The sequence below is a fragment of the Clinocottus analis genome, unplaced genomic scaffold (genome assembly GCF_023055335.1).
Source record: "Clinocottus analis isolate CAN_PGR_092001 unplaced genomic scaffold, fCliAna1.0.p SCAF_23, whole genome shotgun sequence".
NCBI lineage: Eukaryota > Metazoa > Chordata > Actinopteri > Perciformes > Cottidae > Clinocottus > Clinocottus analis.
In genome coordinates this window covers 4,607,952-4,630,341 of record NW_027175965.1, presented here as the reverse complement: position 1 = coordinate 4,630,341, position 22,390 = coordinate 4,607,952, and the positions used below count along the sequence as shown (strand labels likewise).

The 22,390-nt window shown below is 41.4% G+C and overlaps 2 protein-coding genes across 2 annotated transcripts; both read left to right on the top strand.

Moving 5' to 3' along the window:
• Positions 1-2,620: 2,620 nt before the first annotated feature.
• Positions 2,621-6,207, top strand: LOC137793669 (claudin-18-like). Its single transcript, XM_068589961.1, has 5 exons — positions 2,621-2,840; positions 5,088-5,252; positions 5,339-5,492; positions 5,567-5,680; positions 6,066-6,207. The coding sequence occupies exons 1-5, from the start codon at positions 2,621-2,623 to the stop codon at positions 6,205-6,207; spliced, it is 795 nt and encodes a 264-aa protein (XP_068446062.1).
• Positions 6,208-10,740: 4,533 nt separating this feature from the next.
• On the top strand, positions 10,741-21,368 carry hs2st1b (heparan sulfate 2-O-sulfotransferase 1b). Its single transcript, XM_068589987.1, has 7 exons — positions 10,741-11,225; positions 12,285-12,523; positions 16,558-16,643; positions 17,039-17,177; positions 17,267-17,364; positions 18,227-18,384; positions 18,722-21,368. The coding sequence occupies exons 1-7, from the start codon at positions 11,102-11,104 to the stop codon at positions 18,946-18,948; spliced, it is 1,071 nt and encodes a 356-aa protein (XP_068446088.1). The 5' UTR covers positions 10,741-11,101; the 3' UTR covers positions 18,949-21,368.
• The last annotated feature ends 1,022 nt before the right edge of the window (positions 21,369-22,390 follow it).

Genomic DNA, 22,390 nt, shown 5'->3' with positions numbered 1-22,390 from the left:
TGACGGTATCGTACACGTGTTCAGTATCAGCCTGTTCCAACTTTTCATTGGAGCTTCACCCTGTGATGTATGACGTTTGCAGAGAGGGAAATATTCAAATCAAACACTCTTTGATGTTTTTTATAGCTGCACCGCTCCATCAAAGGAAATATTCCAGATGTCTTGAGCATCATATTTCTGTAGGTTCTGAGAGTTCGGTAAGTTTAATCAAAGTTTGGTTGAAGAGCACGAGTTTGGGGCCTACTTGTTTGTAGTTGTTTTATTCCGACACTCAGCATTGACTGCTTCTTGCAGTACTCAAGCAGGCATATTTATTGTAATATTCAACCAACACCTGCAGAACGAACACATCTTACAATCGTAGACACATGTGTGAAGTAGCGTCTCTTTTCATGAGCATTTCACAAGGGCAGCCGGCGATAAGCAAACAGTGGCTCCTGCAGATGCTGGAAAAGTTGTTTGCTTAAGGTTCAGCCTGCTGGGGGGACAAATTGCTTTGCCCAGCAGACAGCAAAGATCATTAGCCTGCTACTGTTACTTCTATTGACAGTGAGCAAATCAGGTCGCCTGTGTGAGTGTGTGTGGGGGAGAGAGAGAGCGAGAGAGAGACACACACACACTGAGTGGGTCGTTTGATATACTTCAACAATCCTTTCATTAGTGATTTACTGTGCATAAGGTCACCTGTGAGGTCAAGTCTGCCTCTAAACATATTTATTTAACCTTACTTGCCACTTGTATTTGGCTTATGTGGATTTTACTCACAGCACTACGATTGATTGTTTATTGAATACTTGAGTAAATGCAGAGATTCTGGTAACATTTTGCAATATAAATATGAATGAATGAATGTGGTTAATTTGAAGTTCATTTGAAGAATTCCCCATGCTTGTATAATTTGAAAAATCCTGTCTTTAAAAGGGAATAATGTGTGTCTACCATTGCCTTTTCTTCATCACGAGCAGTCAGAAACAATATTACACTTAATAGTCACATTATTGTTACTCTTCATGTTTAAAAAATACACAAAATAAGGTGGAAATAATATCCAATAACACAGTTCTTCTACACGTCCTCCATCCAACTGACTCAAGTTTAACAAAGGTACATTTCTGTATGTTTATTAAATATGTAAATACTGTGTCAACACTGGCCGTGTTTTTCCTGAACGAGGCCCCAACCCAGTTTCAGTTCAGTCCTTGTGTGTCTCAAGTTCTCCTCGACAAATCAGCCACATGTAAATTGGTTTCAGTTCACTATTATCAGTATAATCATATCAGTATTTACTTTTGCCTGTGCCACCCCAACAACACCGTCATCTAGTATCGCTGAACACAGCCTGGCTGAGACGCACCACAGGGCAATGTTCAACCTGCAAATGGGCTTAAAAAACAAATCCGGTATAGTTTAAACTTTACATTTGTAACATTGAAGATATAATATATCAAGAGGCACAAATAAACCAACTAAATACAAGCATTCCTTTTTGTAGTGTTAAGCTCATGTCATGTAAATGCCTTATTACAAGGTGTTTCTATACATATTATTACGTAATGAATATGAATCTTCAATGTCAGAAGAGAAAAAAAACATAAATGGCAGCAAATGATAGGATATTCAGGCAAGAACATCTGTTTTAAAATCCCTTTAAGTTTCTCCAAAACATGAAATGTTCACCATCACTAAGCAACAGTCAAAGATATAAAAAAAACAAAAAACTTATAGCTATAGTGTTACATTTTGGGAAATATGCTCATTTAATTCCTGGCAGAGAGTTGGATGAGTCACATAGGTATGAGGCCTCACATTTGTCCAGTAAATATAGGGCTGCAGCTACCAGTTGGTTAACTTAACTTAGCACAATGGCTGAAAACAGAGGGAAACCGTTTGCTAAGTCCTTTAAAAAGTTAACGAATTCTCCTATCGACACATCGCGAGTCCACATGCTTTAAAAGCTTTATGCTGGTTGGAGGATTCTGTTACATTCGTACCAGGATAAGTAGATAAATCTATTCCTAAGCTCCAAAACGCAGCTCTTATTGCTTCATCGGGACTGTGTGGGTGTGGGTACGGCTGAATCCGGATTGGTACAAAACTTTTTTTTCCAATTTATCGAAACAATGAACCCAGACGAGAAAATGGTGTGATCCTGTACAAACCCCAGCGCTCGGAGGGAGAAGATTGATGGAATAGGTTTTTAGGGTCTTGACACTTGATGGATTGAATTCATAACAGCTTCTACTAAAGATATTTTTAATTCAAAGTACTAAGAAGTAAAGCTGCCGACAAAACCCATGAGCGGTAGCAGTGCAGGTTTTCAACAAACACGTTAGCATTAAAAAGTGACTTCATAAAATTAGATTACCACACCATGTTCACTTTTTACTGACTATGGAATAACAAGCAACACTATTTTTTTTTTTTTTTACTAATACGCTCCACCCAACTGCTTTCAGTACATGACTGGGCTGTGTGCAAACAAACGGGGTCACTGGTGAAGTATTTTTTTGACTTCACGCCTGCCGATATCATATTCACACACACAGCTGCAGCGCAGAAAGGCTGTAGGATCCAGAGTGGGCTTTTCTATCATTCTCAGCAGCAGACTAAAGACAAAACCATGGCGGCCACTATCTGTCAGGTGATGGGCTTCTTTCTCAGTCTGTTAGGGATGGCGGGGATAATTGTGGCAACAGGGATGGACCAGTGGGCGACGCAAGACCTCTTCGACAACCCCGTGACTGCCGTGTTCTCATACTCGGGCCTGTGGAACTCGTGCGTCCGGCAGAGCTCCGGCTTCACAGAGTGCCGACCGTACTTCACCATTTTGGGACTGCCAGGTAAGCTTTTATTTTCTCATGACCAACAAAGACGCAACATGGACGGAAAGACTTCAGGGAACTAAAAAAATCAATCGAGAAATATGTAAAATGTTGATGTTTTGTTGGTTGACTGTAGAAAATCCCCAAATTTCACTTTATAGCCAGATCGTACCGAATCTAAAGTAAACAGATCAATATGGCCGTACTATTATGCTACTTATGCTACTTATTGGCATACTGGAATACTTGGGGGGAATTAAATAATCTGTTGTTTAATCAAGTTATTTACAGAAAGAAATAATACATAGAACCATTTCCGTTCAGTGTTTCCTGAGAAGGACGGGAAAATGATGATGAACGGTCGAACCGCACCCTTTGTTAATAAGAGGGGGTGGGGGCGAATTGTCATCGCCAGAGTTTACCCGAAACCTGGACAAAGACTTACGGAAACTGTGGTAAACATCAGATAAGACCTGTTCCTGTTGTGAAGCATACATACAGATAAGCAGGAGCTGAAACGCTGCCATTTCACGACTCCACGGCATTGGCGGCAACTTCGTTTGAGCGGGACTTCTAAGATGGCGGCCTCGATCATTCAGTTAATGGGATTCATGTTGTCCGCGTTGGGGCTATTCTTGATTTGCGCCGCAACAGCAATGGACATGTGGAGCTTGCAGGATCGATCTTTCACAGTTGTGACAAATATTTACACCTATTCTGGGTTGTGGAACTCGTGTGTAGGGACGGCATACGGTACAACGCAGTGCAGGCCGTATTTCACCATCTTGGGACTGCCAGGTAAGAGAATTACAGTCAGAGAGAAGAAGACATTTATCAAACGTTTCTCCACATGGTGGGATTAAGGAGAACATTTTCCAAAAGGACCCCGGAAGGTACTTTAGAATATTCGGGAGGTTTTAGGGCAGATTTTCTCCATTTCCCACCTGCATAAAAATGCAGCGGGCTGCAGAAAAGATGGTGTCTCTCCGGAATCAAATGGAAATTTGATGAGACATCCAAAGCTTAGCTGAGCAAGCACAAGCTTTACCGGAGTGTCACACAATGTAAAGTACATTTCCACAATCTGTACTTAACAGCGGAATGTAGTGTGGAGCATATTGTACATAAGGTCTTAAAGGCTTAAGTCTGGAATAATACAGGTACAATATCTCAGTCCATTGAAAGATGGCATTTGGGTCAATATGTTTCACTCCTGGTGCCTTGATTTAGGAGCTTTTATATTGCTGCTACTGGAAAAAAGAAATTCTTCTTTCCTAATTCACTTTCTACTTAAATGTATTTGAATTGTGAACAAATTCCAGGAGTGTTGAGCTCTCTAAGCATCATTTAAAGTATATTCTTGGTATACATGTGCATTAGTGTGTTCAGAAAAATGCTGATTTCTGGGGTAAAAATGAGATGAGATTTTCAACCAACACTTTCAGAAGTTCATAAGGAGCAAACTAAATACTTATTAGCATTCCCTGAAGTCATGTGCTTGTTATGTATGTGTGCCAGTGTATATGTGTCTAAGTGTGTTTCTACCCTTATTGTACATGTATACATGTATTTTACAATACCCAGGACTGCCTTTGTATGAAATGGTGTAAAGCAAATACAATTTGAACTTGAGCTATTTAAGAATACAGTAATTACTTCTTTTATCTCAAAGGAAAATACGAGAAAAAAAGGTTTCCAGGATTCCTCGTGCCTTGCAAGTCAGACAATATCTAAAGAAGAATACTTAAAAATGGTCAAATTAACAAATAATTGGGTGTGTTTTGTAGTATATTGTGGTGGGAGGACTCAGATCTTGTAAAAGTAAAAGTATTGTGAAAGTACTTTTTTACGAGTATACAATCAACAAGAAAATATATTTATAGTATAAGTATTGTGTTTACTAGTGTAAAGGATCATCATCACTCATCATGTGTAAGCAACTATTTGTGTTGCAGCTGGTCGAGATGGCGCTAATTTGAACAACGTCATATCATGTTGGGAAGTTATATAACTAGTCTGACTTTATTTTTTGAACATATGCATCTGTGCTGCAAATCCTAACCTTCTAAGAAATTAGTATAGGTTCAATAAAAATAGCGGAGTGAAGCTATTTTCCATAAAGATGAAATACCTCAGAATTGTACGTTACTTAAATAAATGTGTACTTATGTTATTTTTTGCCACTATATTGGGGGCTTGCATATCCATTTCATGGGCACATAACATGATGGCGAATGTTCTTAAAGGCGTACCTTTGACTTTCAGCTCTCCTGCAGGCCGTGAGGGCCTTGATGATCGTTGGTATTATCCTCGGAGCCATCGGCTGCCTGATCGCCATATTTTCAATGAAGTGCTTGAAAATGGGGAGCATGGACGACAACATCAAAGCCACAATGACTCTGTCAGCTGGGATCATAAATCTTCTCGCAGGTGCAGTCGTGTTCACTTGTCTCGTTCAGTTGCTGAAGCTGTTCTGAAGCTGTGCGCTCATCCCACCGTTTGCTCTTGATTTGCAGGGATCTGTGGCATTGCTGGGGTGTCGGCCTTCGCGAACTTGGTTGTGCAAAGTTTCCGGTTCACGACGTACGCCGATGGCGGGTTCAGCATGATGGGAGGAGGGGGTATGGGTGGAGTGGGTATCGGTGGGCTCACAGGATCTCTGACTCCGAGGTAAAGTCGAGTTAAGATGCCGGTTGTATATTCGACAGCATTTTATGATTTACTAACCCACCGTTTTCTTTCAGGTACACTTTTGGCCCTGCTCTTTTCGTGGGCTGGATCGGCGGCGCCATCCTGTTCATTGGAGGCATCATGATGTGTCTGGCCTGCCGTGGAATGACCCAAGATGGAAAGCAACAGTACGCTACATCAACTGTGACCTTTTCTGACCTTTAAAAGCACCGGACGGCAACTTTTAATAAACTTTTGTCTATCTGTGCAGTAAAGTAACAGAGATGAGTAAGCTGCTAGATATACAGGAGAGATTCTGACAGTAGAGTCTAGTAAACATGTGCTACATGCAAAATACTAGAGCAGATTGTATGTTTGCAGCTGTAAAATTAAGTCTTGTTTTTTGACAAAACTGAACAATATCAAGCAGTATATCATGAGTGGTGGGATATTCAGAGACAGATGAGGAGGGAGAGAGCGAGTGTCAGCCTGGACGTTATAATTCACCCCATCAGCCTCAAGACATTCAAAACGTTTTTTATTTAAAGTTGCTTGTGCTCTGCTATTCTTCAGGTACGATGGGATGGCCTACAAAGCCGCCTCTCACAACACTATCTACAAGACCGACCCCAGATCCCGTCCAGCCTACCATGACTCCTACAAGGCTCAGAGTGTGGAGGGAAGGATGTCCAACCAGAGATTCGACTATGTGTAGAATCAGTTCACTCTCATGGATACATCTCTTTTATCTTCTGCTGCTCTGTGATGATGTTTCTCTTTAGTTTTGGCCTAGCATTCATGGGAAGAGTGGTTATTTTCTTATTTCTCTCTACCTTAAGTTCGCTGAACTGCTTAACACTTATGGTGTTTTTTTTATATATATATATGTTTGTAACAATATTATATAATCCTAAATATCACATGTTGTTTTGTGATTCGTATTGTGATATTTTTTGTGAAATAAAAACAACAATCATATTCCTATTTTTGTATAATTCAAAGATATGAAGATATTGATAGACTGCACCATGAACCGGGCGCAACAGCTATTTGTAACCATTTAAAGTTAGCCTTGTGTTAGCTAAGTGGATTAAATTTAGCCTTGTGTTAACTAAGTGGAGATGTATTCATCACAAACTGCAAAACAAACTATTCATCATTGAGAGATTAGTTGTTTTAAACCCAAGTAAATGCCAGGTGCATCTGTTGTGTAGTTAGCAGTAAAAAAAAGTAAAGTTAGCTTGCTAACATATCACCCATTTAAACTAGAGAGTAAATGGAAGGATAATGTCACATCTTACCTGACCATTGGTAAAAATTATGTTTGTTTATGTATAAAAATTATGTACAGAAAATACACAACAGTTGTGTTGTAAACTTTTGTAAGATTACATTTTGCTAAAATGACCCCAATGTAGCTCAAATTGACTCAATACCATTAGCTTAAATTACCACATAATGTTGGTGAGGTTAGCTTCAATGGATATAAGCCTACGTCTTCCTGTGTTTCACCATGCAGTTGTATGAAACAATGTTTTACCTACACTATCAAAAGGATTGTCTGGTAATGTTGATACATCTCTTGGCAGCGTACAAGTGTCAGTTTGGTTCCAGTCTTGACTAGCTAGGGCATTTCTTTAGTTTTAAGTATGCCAATTTACTTAATCGCTAATTTGAAACTAGCTAGAACTTTACGATTAGCATCTCCTGATATGTGCCTTCATATTAAGAATAAGTAATATGTATTTATAGGTGTGATTGCACAATTAGAATTACACTTCTAAAATAGAAAAATTATATAACTATGTGAAGACACGAATACACTGACTGTTCCACTATTCAATTAAATAAATGAATGGAAAAGATTTAACACTGCAGGCTTTAAATACGTCGTAAAAGTTTCCCACACAAAAATAAAATTACACCCATTGTTCACCAGGAAAAGTCACATTTTATCTGTACTTATCCGGTCATAAAAGAGAGCATCAAAACATCTGAAAAAAAAACACCCTTTTGAATATTGTGTTGTTGTTTATCCCATTAGTGTTATCAATAGAAAGACAGTGGCCATCAGTTTATCCACGGTAGTTATCTCCAGCCCTCCAGCACCATATGATGAATAACGTAATTGTTGCATTCTAATTGAATAAAGTAAATGGTTCCCCTCAGATAGGCCGCGCATGGTTGACGTAAGCCTTGTTCTCGACCGGTCTTTGATACCAATGCAGCACGCTCTCTGTCACTCCTTTGGGATATGTCTATATTTCCCAGGGAACGGGCAGAAAAGGGTTTTAGATGATTTGCATGAAATCCCATTTCTTGATAATACAATTAATAGAAGTAATAAGTAGGTGGTACCACTTAATTACACTTAAAGCGAGTCATTTATTGATTTTAATTAAATTTAGTAATAGCTCCGTGTTAAGACAATGTGACCAAACCTTTTTTCTACTTAGTCTTTTTTCATGTCAGAAGAGGTGTGGCTTGGCCTGCACTCTAAAATTTCTAGTATGGAGAGCTTGGGTGAGGGCAGACTGGAAATTATTGTAACACTTCTACAAGGCCTTTAGATATTTAGATTGTGGAACTTCTGACACAAAGTATTTGATTATAACCACATTGACGTGCGTTGTGTCGTTTTAAGCCCAGACTTTAAGAGGATTTCAATGGTGAATTTGGTTCATTATCTTAAGCAACTTCATCAATCATTTGTAATGTTTCTTAAGCACACACATGTTATTAAGAAAGTAAATGTATTGTATGGTATTGCATCTCTAATGTACAGCTCTTCATGTATTCAGGTAATGTTTTTTTTTTTTTAAAAAGAAAACCAAAAATAGATTATTTTCTATTTTAGTAGTTATAAACAAAAGCTTAAAGACCTGTATGATAAGTATTAATTGCAGACACATGTTGCACTGATATGTCTTAGACTTTGCCTGCATGGAGATTCTATTAAAGTGAGTTTGCAGTTTTAGCTCAGAGGGAAATTGGTAAAGTAAACTAATGTATCTTTATCCTTGAAACTCTGGCACACCCTACTGGTTGAGACATGCATCACCGTTTTGTGAGTGTTAGTTAAGACGCATCAGAGCCTCAAAGGCCCGCTTCTTCTTTTTACAAATTTCCCTCATAGAGACCATAGAGTTGAGACAACTTGATATGAGATAATGACAAGATGAGGATTTCAAAATGTACACCTGTCAATTGCAAGTGCAAAATCAGTTCCAAACTTCTAAGATTTCAATTGAACAGGAAGTTGCTCTGAATTAGTAATAATGATGTATCTCTCCGTGCTTACAGCATCTCCAATAGCAAAGTATCAGGTCTTATAGCAGCAGCAAGGGACCAGTTAAAGGGAGGCAGGATTAGAGTGCAGCTACAGCTATAGGTGCTGTTGTCAATGGAAAACGACTGCAGCTCAGAACAGACCCTGAAGGTAGGTAGTAAAACAATGGAGCCGTGCAGCTGTGGGTGGAGGCTGGGACACGCTGCATCAGGCTTAGCCACATTAATCTCATCAGTAACAATATACACATTAAAGAGCATGGGATGAGCAGGAAATACAGTGTCATCATAATTCAAAACTTTCTTGGTCGTAAACGAAGCACATTGGACCGTGCAATAGTCAGTCTTGGACGCAGCCCAAAGCTTTCCCTTCAGGTCTGCGTGTTTCTAAGCAGAACAAGTCTGACATTCTACGCTAGAGAAACTCATGTTGAATCCTATTCAACCAGGGACTGAGAGAAGAGTTTCAGATATTACTTAGAGACAGAAGATCTGTTGCTGATAATAATCCAATTTAGTTTTCATTAATATTTAATGGGAAAGAAGATAAATAAACCTACATCAATCCCGGTATTGTAGAATATGAAGTGATCTATGTCCAAATAACTAATACTACTACTAATAGACTGACTTGTCCATTTTACTGGCTGCCTTGTTTGTTTTTGGGGCCTACACTTTGCATTTTTATTATTTTGTATCATGTGTTAATGTGCAATTTACATTCCGAACTGATTTGTAGACTTGGCCTTCTGTGTTGCTTTGGTCAAGGATTTTTTTCCATTGTTTAAGTACGATGGTTGTGAGTTGAAGAAAGTCTTGAATCCACTGATGGAGTTGAAAAGTCATCGTGGGAGGCACATCAATGAGTACATTTTGGAAGGGATCTCTTGATATTGGAAATGGAATTTCCCACACTGTCTATTAGGCCTTAGAGCTCTATGCATGTGTGGCCAGAAAGTGAAATAGCTGTTGGAATTCAACACAGTTACACCGCAAAATTCTGCTCTGACACATCCAACAGCCTCGTTTGCTGGTTGACCGAGTTGTGTCATGAAGCACGAGGCTATCAAAACTCGAGCTCCAGAAAAACAAATAAGAAGAGAACGCATGGTTACAGTGATACATCCCCTATTATCTGTGGATATCGTCGAGCTCTCTCAAAACACTTCCCTCCACACAGTGCATAAAGGAAGCAAATGTGTTTGATATGGTATACCTGACGTCAGTGGTGTAGAAAGCAGAGCTTCACTTCTTCCTGCTTCACAGTGATTGGACATTGGAGGTGCGGATCAGCTGCTGTATTATAAGACAAGATACCTAATGTCACCAAAGTTATGTCAATATGTGAGTTTTCTCTGACACAGTTCAGAAAGTGACTTATAACCTTATGACCAATTGGTTTTACCTTTGTAATCTTCTCACAAAGATTCAGGATCTTGAGGTTGTCATGTTAACTTCCAATAACTACACTCGAAATGTATTCCAAGTACACGTCACGTTTAACCCCCAGAGCCTGTGCTAGTTTGACATGAATTGTTAACACAAACATCATTATTTAAGGCGTGGGCACGTTTCACATCACATTGTGGGAGGAGACCTCGAAAGCTGTGTCAGTGGTGTCATGCACTGAGGAAGACTGAGAACATGTTCAGCATTTAAATAAAGTACAGAGATGGAGATGTGCAATAAGATTAATGTGTCAGGGGAGGAATGGAGCTTCAAAAAGACCACTGGGAGCCAGTGACAGACCAAAGGAAATACAAATAACAATGATGAACCCCACAGTTAACACTGCAATATTTGAGCAGAGAATAAAACATTTTAAAACATGTTTTCGACGTTGATTTTTGTTGTTTTTTGCCTAACGTTTCGCCATGGTGCACACCCTCCGGTCCAGTAGGTGGCGGTAAAGCGCACTTTACATTGTTTTAGCCTCCAGTGGCGCTGCCTGCTACAACAAGCACCTCAACCTAACTGGAGGAGTTGGGGAGTTTGGACTCTGTGTGCTGTCAGTGGGGTTTAAAGAAAGATAGCTAGAATTTAAAATACGGAGTAGCGAGCGTCTTTACGTGGCGTAATGCTGATAGTTAGCGGAGAAGCTAGCTAGCTAACGGGGCGCTAACCCTGTTGAACGGCCGCTGATTATTAAACTAATGACACCAAACAGCTAACGCTAACTAGTTAGCGTAAGTGAAACAACTTGGACTAGTTAGCATAGCTGGTAAGCTAGATAACACAAGTAGCAACTTAAAGAGCTTCTTAATGACCAGAGACTCCTCGCTGTCGGATCGAGTCCGCGGAATGATTCACCCGCAGGTTTGATGGCGCTTCTCAGGACCATGATGCCGGCGAAGTTGCAGCTCGCGGCTGTTCTGGTGTTTGCGCTCGCGATGCTCTTCATCGAGAACCAGATCCAGAAGCTGGAGGAGTCCAGAGCCAGACTCGGTACGTCGAGACCCAAACATAGGAGCATATGTTATTGCATAATTCATGTCGTCGTGAAAAGTGCTTGTTGTTTTAAGTATTTGAAGTAGTTATATTTTATTTGTTTGTGGCAAAAGTTTGGAGTTATATTTAGTGTTGGTGCTCGCATCATATGAGGTTAATGACAACGTGTTATCCCGCCACATTGAGATAATTGTTTAAAAAACAATTATGTTTGAGCAAAGAAAACATACTTATTTATTTTTAGTAAAGTTCTTTTCTGCACATATTGCCATGTATTTTGCACACTAATCATGTTTTCTTCTTTTTACATAATTCAAATTCAAAATCAAACCTGGCAATAAATATAATAGGCTCATCTTGTAACACAATCAACGTATGTCATACTGCAAAGCTTTATATAGCCATAACACGCATGTTAGAGAGCAAACAAGTGCATATGAAGACTTGCAGAAACTCTGCTTCTCTCTCTCTCTCTCTCTCTCTCTCTCTCTCTCTCTCTCTCTCTCCATCCTCCTCCCTCTCCTCTTGTTCACACTGGAAGCTCTGGCTGCATTACATCGAGCAACACACAGCTGATCCAAGAGATATTGTCAAGGCCATTTCAGTAATTGGCTTTAATTAACATTTCAACTGAGGTGAGATGTGGGAGAAAACACTTTTAATTATGCCTCCCGTCGATATGATCATCAACGGCTTCATTGCTTGTTTCAATGTTGTTGCATTTAAAGGACGTTGTGGATTTTCCTTAATTAAGGCGAGACTTCATTTTAAAATTACTTGTTTAATTTTTGCAACAGATGTGCCTTTTGTCTTTTATTCATAATTGTAGTGTCGGTGGTCTCACACCTACCGAGTGTGCTGCCAAATGCCAAAAAATCCAGGCAGCAGAGAACGTCAGCCGGTCCATAATCGCATAAATCAAACATCGCAATGATTATGTTTAGAAACGCTTGCCGCAAACAACCGAGAAATGAAAGTGGGCTGTTTTGAAGAGCCTTTTCAAAAAGCTTACTAGTGTGATGATTAAATATCGATTTACTTTTTGCACCTACACAGAACGCACTATTGCCAGACACGAGGTGGCTGAAGTGGAGCAGCGTCACAGAGACGATGCCGGGCGGGAACAGTCGCCGCTGGCGGAGAAGGAAGACGCGGTCATCATCTACAACAGAGTGCCCAAGACGGCCAGCACGTCCTTCACAAACATCGCCTACGACCTGTGTGGGAAGAATCGCTTCCACGTGCTGCACATCAACACAACCAAAAACAATCCCGTCATGTCTCTACAAGACCAGGTGAGGCCATCGGCCGTCATTGGGTTTTAGATGCAGTGGCAGCGCAAACTAAAACCAGACATGTGCACCACTCTAAACATGAAGGGTCAGAGTTTATGACGTCATTTAAACTCTAATTTTTACTTTGACTGTAAAAACAGATTTTCTGCCAATAAAAGCCGCTAGATAGAAAGTCAACTCCACCTCTCACATAAGCACATTTCTCTCATAATACTACTAATCCTGTTTTTAATACAACAAAGAGAAGAAGAACAAAGCACAGAGAGAATAGCCCTTTGTTGGCGTAACAGATGCTCCACATACATTGGGGCTTATGGGCTCTTTGATCATCGCAACTGAAAATGGGAAACTAAAAATAAGCCATTGTTGTGGCCAAAGTTATAACATGAAACATTTTCACACAAATATGCTCTGAAAGATATAACGAGGCTTTGAGCTCCATTAACATGCCGACTTCACATCTGTGCAATGTAGAACTTCCAGCAGGGATGTTTGTTGGTTAAGTCTCGGACTGTAGGTTGTATTTCTGTTCATACTTTCCACTTGTCGTTTAGATTTGTAAGTGAGGTTTGTGAAAGAAGATGCAGGATAAAAGGACGGCCGTTTCATCGAGCTTTGGTTCTATTTCCTTATTTCGATCAAATTGTACAATTTAATTAAAGGCTTCAACTTCAGCAGAAACAAATATAACATCATCATTCACTGAAGGAGATGTTTTCAGATCGATTATGGATATGAAATTGAAAAAAATAACTAAAGGTTTTCGTAAGAACTTTTAACCAAACACCCAGTGGACATTGTGAAAATTAGCCTTTTTCCTGCACTGTCACCTAATTGTATTTCTACATATATAGATAAAGATATGCAGACACACACACGCACACACACACACACACACACACACACACACACACACACACACACACACACACACACACACACCGCAGACAGCAACCTTTGGGTCTGAAAAGTGAGGCCAATGCAGAAGCCCCCTAAACTTGCATTCTTCCTGCTGACCAGCAGGGGGCCACCCCTCTGGTTGCATGAATAAGTCTGTTTGTATAGAAGTCTGTGAGAAAATGACTCTACTTCTCTCTTGATTTATTGAGTATATGGTCTCAATCGCTATTCTTTCTATCTTTTCCGATACATCATCATTTCAATTTAAGTTACGTTCTCGTTTGGGTAAAAGAGACCATGCCTTGTGATTGACAGGTCGCTGTTAGGACCTTGCCGGTTCTTGCCTAGAAAAAAATGTGTATTGGGAATGTGCAGCCCACAGTAAGCCTACTGTTAATGGCTATCTTCATATCACAAGCACCTCATCATGGTCCGGTCATGAAAATACTATGCTGAGGCTTTCTGTAAGATGGGTTTTTTATGCATAAAGTAACTTTGAGCGTGAAAGAGACTCCTTGAGCTACTGATTATACCGTTTCCTCTGTGCACGAATGCTCTAAATGAAAGCAATAGCCTACCTGAGGGATATTAACCAATAACAATAGGAAAAAAACTGTGTGTGGCACTCATCTACATATATCTATATACAATGTCTTTAATATTTGTATATTTATACAATACATTCACCTACATTCCACAACAGAAATTCAGGGTTGTCATGTTGTTAAAAGTAAGTGATTAATAACTGAACAGTGGCAAACAATATTGAGGTTCCAGCAACTGCTGTAGGTCTGAGAAGGATACCGTTGCCTAAACAACGTGTGCCTTGGTCTGTTTTTGAGAAGAAAGCCCCATCTCATGGTAAAACCCTGCATTTGAATAAATAGCTCCGTGTGTGTGTGTGTGTGTGTCCATCCACTATCTTCAACCGCTTATCCCGTTCAGGCTCACAAGGCTGAAGCCGATCGCAGCCGACACTGGGCGAATGCAGGCTTCTTACTGGACATGTCGCCACAGACGGCTCACATTCACACCGATAAGAGCAACTTAGAGTAATTTACTTAAGCTTTATGTCTCTGGACTTTGGGAGGAAGCTTGCTACGGGGAGAACATGCAAACTCCTCACAGAAGGCCTGTGAAGCCCGGGAACTGAACCCCCGGGCTCCTCTTGCTGTGAAGGAGCAACAAAGGACCAGATTGTTGCTGTCAAGGGTATAACAAAAAAAAAAACAGCTTTAATTGAGTTTTTTGAATGAAGCTTTGCATGTCCGTCAGTACAGTGCAGCTCAACACATGTTACAGCCTGTTACACTGGGTGCATTCATTTCGCTGTAAGTGCAGCTTAGGACACGTCGTGTAAAGGCCTCACAGCTGTTGCTGGGGTTGTTTTTGGCTTGCTAGTGCCAAGGTATTATCCCGTCTGCCATCTTGCATCAAGGGTCCCCCTCCCCTCCTCCGTCTCACAACCAGTCTGTTTCTTCTGCACATGATAAAACGGAGACGAGGGGGAAAGAATCAGTCTGCTGGCGCATCGGGGCCCAACTCATTTTACTCCAGGAACATTCAAACATTTGTTTCCAACAATAGCATTTAGCTCAGCCAAAACCTGGCCAATGTGCTTGACTTTCTGTTCTCTCAGAACGCAGAGTGTGTGTCAAAGATAACAGTCATAAATGGAGGTGGTTGCTGCTCAGAATCCAACAGAAATTGGTGTCGTTTGATGTGAACCGATGAATTTGGTGCTCTAGTTATATTCATGTGAGACATCATGAAGCATGTTTTGATGGTCAGAGATACCGCATTATAATGTTTTCTCAATTCATGCAGTGTAATTTTGGTTAAATGCTAGTGACCAACAGTGTAATTTCCACTGCAGTCGATGGGTTTTTCCCGGCCTCACTTTTCAATAAATAAGTTTTCAGCGTTTCTTACTAAAATGTCCCTGAACATTTTTCTCTTAATCTCCTGCCACCATAATCCAGATAAAAGATGCTCTCAGTCGGAAAGAATGTTGATTTATTCATCCGAGTTTCCTTCTTTCAATTGTCGCCGTGCACTCGCAACGATAAGGTTACCGGCAGCAGTGAATTACGCTACGTTTCAGTCCGTCCCACCTTATTGATGGACTCTGTTGTATGCAGCTTGAGATGAAGACTGCAGGCACTACTCAGAGACAAGAAAGGGCCTCAGTGTGTCTGCATGTTAATCTGTAGTTTGTATTAAGGATAGCTGTTCTCCTGAATAAATCAAATGTAAGAATGGAACATCCAATAAAAGGCAGTCAAGTGCTCTGCTCTTTGTAGTAGAGATGCACATGCAGGGATATCTAAGTTAAACTTAAACTGTATATTAGATGCAGACACTGGTGAACTAAAGTTTTGGAGCCTTGTGGTTCTGCATTTTGTCCGTCGCCATTTTGTTAATTTTGCCACCAGAAAGTGACGCAAACTCTGAACGAAACATTTTTTGGCAAACAAAATCTTACAATTTACTTTCATGAACAGAAAACCCACAATGAAAGGGTTAAAGTTCCAAGATGCTGTGGTAGCATCCTGTCAATTACGAGGTAGCCCCGCCCCCAAAAGCGTACCCTGCTTTATGGACCATCTACTAAATGAACATCATGCTGTATTGAAGAAGACTTAGAAGTAGAGGTTGAGACCAAACTCATGTTTACGATGTTTACAGAGAGAATAAATCAAGAGAGACGTAGACTCTTTCTCATCGACTTCTTTTTGCAGCCAGAGGAGTCGCCCCCCGATGGCTGTTAGAAAGAATGCAAGTTTACCTTCTCTTTTTTTACCATCGCCTGTTGATTTATTTCTTTACACCTTTTGATATTATCTGCTAAACACAACTGCCTCATATTGTGACTCAATGTGATTTCCATGTCATCAATTCTCACAAAAAATCATCGTACACTGCAAAGACTCTCTCCTTCCTTTTGAAATGTGTAAAAATGAGTCCATGTCCTTATGAGCAGAAATACACATGTGTTAGTCTTCAGCAAAGCAAGCCATTGCCACTTCTCTGTCCCAGTGTTTCCTTTTCTGTTTGCTGCTGTGTTTTTCTTTTTCCATTTGCTGGAGTTTCCCTGCTGCTCCGTGATTAGTTTCCATTATCTTTGGCTACAGGTGCGCTTTGTCAGGAATGTCACCTCGTGGAGAGAGATGAAGCCCGGCTTCTACCACGGCCATGTAGCTTATCTGGACTTCTCAAAGTAAAGCCCTTCATTTCCTGTCATACCATTAATATCCAGATGCGTTGCAGACAGTTAGCAGAGCAGATAAAGCAAGGTCATGTATTGATTGCTAACGTGTGCTTGAGCGTTGATTAATTGCATTGTTGTCCTTATCTCCCCCTGACACTATCATTTCAGTGATCACAGGTAATTATCCTAATGGTGTAAGTGTTCTTCAGTGAGAGGGCGCCTGTTAACTTGCAGCCTCAGTCTCCCCTCCACTGATGGAAAAGCTGTTTCTTTAGTGTAATAAACACTGTTAATTAGACAGCGGCTTCGTGTTCTGATGTATGTTGGACTTGAAACTAATCCTCAAGTGTCTGTTCAATGCAAATTAGATGTGGCAACCCCTTTCTTTTTTTTTTTAAATCTAGATATGGAGCGAAGGGTAAGCCCATGTACATAAATGTGGTGCGGGACCCCGTAGAGCGCCTGGTGTCGTACTACTACTTCCTGCGCTTCGGAGACGACTACAGACCCAGTCTACGACGAAGGAAACAAGGAGACAAAAAGGTCTTTTATTTATTCAAACGAACCCTTTGGTTCGATGCCCATTGTTCGGCCGTACGGAAACGCGCCACGGTGCCTCTGTTGTCTTTCAGACCTTTGACGAGTGCGTGTCGTCAGGCGGGTCCGACTGTGCCCCGGAGAAGCTGTGGCTTCAGATCCCCTTCTTCTGCGGCCACCATTCCAAGTGCTGGTGAGTGGAGCTGCACCTGCCACATGAGACGCGACATCACAGCCCGTGTGAATGAGTGCAGGGTTTTTGGTTTCGGAGGTTATTGCCACTCGCACTGAAGGCATTGAGAAGAAGAGCTGTAAATATGTCGGCGCAGTTTGAATGGAGAAAGTGTTGTGTGAACCGGCGAGTTTACTTACAGGATTGAGGAGAAAACGGTGCTCTCTGTAGATCGTCATTGTCCAGGTTGAAATAGAGAGATCTGGTGCCGTCGAGCCAAACCGGCACGGAGGTTTCGTTTTTTTTTTTTTTTTTAAATTAGCAGCGAACATGAGGATTGCATGAGAGTCAATGATAACGAGATCAAGAGGTGTTCAAATGCAAAACTCTAAAATGTGTTTTTGGTGAAAAGAAACAATAGAAAATATATTTTCCCGAATAATATCGAATGTGTGTTTTATGCACTATTGATGGCTAACAAAGTAAAAGAGAAAATTTGGTGACGAAAATGACTATTTTTGTTATTAGATATAGGCTTTATTATTATTTTTGCTAATAACTGTAAAACCGTGATATGTCCTGACAATAATTGTAGTATGTAAATGTCATATTGTGACATCACTAGCTATAGACTTTATCCTCAAAGCAAACTGCCTTATACGACGTGATCTGTGACTGTAGAATCAGGATAAGTTTGTTATTATGCTTAAAATCTTGTTTAATATAAATGGAACATAATAGAAACAGAAAATAATAATTGCCATTAGAACATTTCCCTCAAAGATTTTCCTCGTAATGTAGCGAAACTTATCACGTCATCGCATTTAACATCCAAAGTGACGCGTTGACCTTTTGGGGTGTGTTGACGGCGTTCTGCGTGCAGGACCGTGGGCAGCAGATGGGCCCTGGAGCAGGCCAAGAACAACCTGCTGAACCGGTACCTGCTGGTTGGAGTCACGGAGGAGCTGGAGGACTTCATCATGATCCTGGAGGCAGCGCTGCCCCGCTTCTTCAAGGGAGCCACGGAGCTCTACAGAACGGGTATGAACTCGAACGGACTCGAGGTCGGGCGCCGGAGGAGAGGGTGGCTACGGCACTCGGTGTGCTCCGTTTACAGGAGTGGCATTTAACTCTGAAAACCGGCCCTGCAGCACAAAGGGATCCGAACCAGTCGTATGCCACGGATCAGTGCCTCGGCCTTTGTAAACAAATGGAACATATTCCAACGATGATCTTCATTAAGGCTCCAATTTATGGTTATTAGAACATTTTTGGTTGAGCGTTTTTCTTTTTCTTGTATAAGGTGTCCGATGGTACTGAGCTGTTTCTGCTCCAAAGTGAGACTGACGTCAGACCTCCCTCTGTTCTCCTCCCCCAGGAAAGAAGTCCCACCTGAGAAAGACCACCGACAAAAAGCCCCCCACCAAAGAGACAATAGCCAAGCTGCAGCAGTCGGACATCTGGAAAATTGAAAATGAGTTTTACGAGTTTGCGCTCGAACAGTTTCAGTTTGTGCGCACCCACGCCGTCCGGGAAAAAGATGGGGAGCTCTACGTCCTGGCTCAGAGCTTCTTCTACGAAAAGATCTACCCCAAAGTGAACTAACAAAAGGTAGCTGGGACAGAGAGACGATTACAAGTCATTTACACTGGGAGCCAGTTCATGAAGTGATGCTGGAGAATACTTTTTCTCAACTTGTTTCAATGCAAAAATATCCCCTCCAGACTCCTCAGTGGCCTCTCTATGAGGAATGTGGCGGGAGCAGTTGAGAGAACTTAACGTGGATGTAAACGGTCAGTTTGAACGGTGAGAAAGAATCCAAACCCAGATCGGAGGATGATGCATCTGAAAAATACCAAAACATTTCGGAGCATCAAGATAAAAGCCTCAAACGTCAACTGGTTTAAAACGGAAGTTAAGTGTTTTTCTGACGGGTTGACAGAAGACGCTCAGCTACATATTACATGTGCATACTCCATTTTAGGTGCACACTTTCTTGTTTAAAATGTTAAAACTATAACAAACAAATCCTAGCTGTATTTGTACATACTGTATTTACGGGTTTTTGGACCAATTAGAAGCACAAGAAACAAAGAATGGACCATTGCATCCTTTGGTGCATGGTAAGTATTGTTTACCATCTCATATAAGTGCTTATCATATTTGATATAACTGCTGCTGGAGTGCTGACATGACCACAGCTGGAGCAGGAGAAGGTACTAATGAAAACCAAACGCAGTGGTTTTAATTCCAGGGTTGCAGAGGTGGCGGTAGAGCTGAAAGTGCCTTTATTACAACATTATGGACTTTATTTTGGGTGATCCCACAATCATGTTGTCTGTTTGTTTGTGTTCCTCTGAATCACAGTTGGTGTTCCTGTTCTGCTTCACACTCCCATTAATGATCCAAACATGAATACATAAGTGCATAACTTTCCTGGCTCCTTTTAATCCTCACTGTATTCCCTTCTAAGAGAAGCTGAGTGGCTGCTACTTGTGTCATGAGGAGGAGGAGGAGGAAGAGGAGGAAGAAAGTTCTCATAACATTTATGTCCCACCATAGTTAAGTCCCTGCTTTCTACATTTCCCATGCTGCAATTTTATAGCATATTTTTATTCACGTTTATTTAGTAGGGACAAAAACATTAAACATTGCACAACAATTATATTAAGCCAGTGTATTACATCATTGTTAGCTATTGTGCTCATTTCGAGTGCCCATCCCATAGAATGCCTTTTAAAATACCAAAAATAAAACTATTTGGTATATTTTATTGTCCCATTAGGAACAACACAACTTGTGGACAAAAATACTCACTTTAATGTATTTAATGTAGAGTTTGTACTCTGGCACAAGAAGTGCTTGCAGCTAAATGCTAATACCGGCATGCTACGATGACATGCTCATAATGCTAACATGCTGATGTCGAGCAGATCTAATGTCTAATATGTTAACCATCTAAATATTAGCGTGCTGGCCTGCTAACATTTGCCTCACTCAAACTACAGCTGAGGTCTTATGTCATACCTTTTGAATTAGTCTTTAACCAGTAAAGTATTGGGACACGTTGAAATAGTGACGGCGCAAGAGAAAATGTTAATATCATGGCAACCCATCTGACTGGAAACATCTCGCTGAAACAAATGTCCTGAAGGGCACCAAAGTCGTTGGGGTTCATACTCTGGGGACCACGAATGTCTGCATTCATTCATTCAGTTTTCATTCATTAAGTTTCATCCAACAACTGCTGGATGGGCTGTTTGATGGAACATTGCTATCTCAGTCTTGCCAAAGCAAGACATCCTGAATTCAGTCTTTTTAATGTTTCTTTTCTACAACATATCTCAAGGTTCCTCTCCCATAAGTAGACGTTCAGGCTTGTCTTTGGGGCCTCTTGCGGTGACCTCGGTGAGCCCCGCAGCTCTTGACTTGCGTGTCCTGGTCTTTTGGCTCCATAATTACAGAATAATGGCCTCGCTACACATCGTATTCAACACGGAGTACTTGGATGTACCAGACTGGGGACGGGATGGTCGGCTGTACTGCTGCCGCCCCTCTGGTGGGAGGGGAGGTGGGAGGGTGTCTGCAGGGGGGAGACGGCGCGCCAGCACGCTCCACCGGTCCACGGCCTGTTCTTGTGTCGGCATGGAGACGAGCACAAAAGGGCCCCCCAACCCATATTTGACGCTTTGTGACCGTGGACACAAGGAGAGGCTGCCGGTCTCAGAAAATAGAACTCAATTAACGGTTTAGCCGCGGGCATATTGGAACATTGTTTCATTAGCGGGATGAATACAGTCTGATAATTACTTCATCTCAATTAGAGAGGAAAAAAAAGGGCCACACTCTATATATCGATTGCAGCTGATGAGCTTGGAGGTTAATTAGGAACAAAATAATTCAAAAGTCGGTTCTGCTTTGTTGTTCTTTGTGATGTTTTTTGTTTTTTTTAGATTTTTTAAAATGTATTTTCTTTTCTCTGTATGTCACAATAAGACAACTTTATTTCATCTATACATTAAAAAAAGGAGGATAAAAAAGGAGGTTGCCTTTTGTTCCAGCAAACCAGCTGCGTCTCCCCCTGACCTTGACTCCAGGTAGAGAACAGGCCGTCTGGTTCCCGCCTCGCTGTTCCGCCCCTGAGCCACCAGAGGGAGCCGTGGTCCTTCCTAAAAACATCCTCCGCCGATCGGCGCGAGGAGCTCGGGTCGACTGAATCGGTTCGCCGAGCCCCCATTAAATGCACCTGTGCAAAGCCAAATGGAACAAACTGATAGTGCATTACCATTAACAATACAAATTACGCCATTAGGCACACTTGGCTCTCAGGCCTTGGGATGACTATAAATAGTTTCACTTGGTCTTGGACAATTTGTGCTGTACTTGCATAATGATAGCACTCGAATGAATTTCGGGGCGTGCGAATGGAGGACCCAAATTGCTGCACGTTGTGAAAGGGAACATTTTGGGCTGTTTTTTTTTTCTTCTTTTCTTTCTTTTTTTTTAATGATGTGCCTCTCCCTGTACAACCACCTCGGCCAGAAAGATTGCTCAGCGGCGGCCAGCAGCCCCAACACGAGCAAACTGTCTCCATTACAACCCGTCCAGAGCGCTTGATCCCGTTATTGCTGAAGCTGTGCACGGAGCAATGACCTCTTTTTGTCAATGAAAGTTGGCTCAATCTCTCGAAATGGCCCTCTGGATCGGTTTTTGGACCCCTTTCCGGCAGACCGTGCGAGACCCGGCACAGTTTTTCGCAGCGAGTTGACCCCAAAGTGGTTTCACTTCTGCTCCATAAAACAAACAGAGCAGAGCAGAGGCAGCTTGACTTCCCCCTCGCTGGGACCGTGGACAGGACCTCGAAGCGCTTGGCCGAAGGGAACCATTATGTGGACTACTTTTTCCCTCTGTGTTTTATGTAAATGCACCACGCTAAAATGGAAGGTAAAATTAAGCCGGCATGTCGAGAGGCACTGAGACGTTTGATTTGATGGCTTGAAAAGGATAGTTAACCAAGAATGAAGCTCTGCGGCCGCGCTGGAAGCTC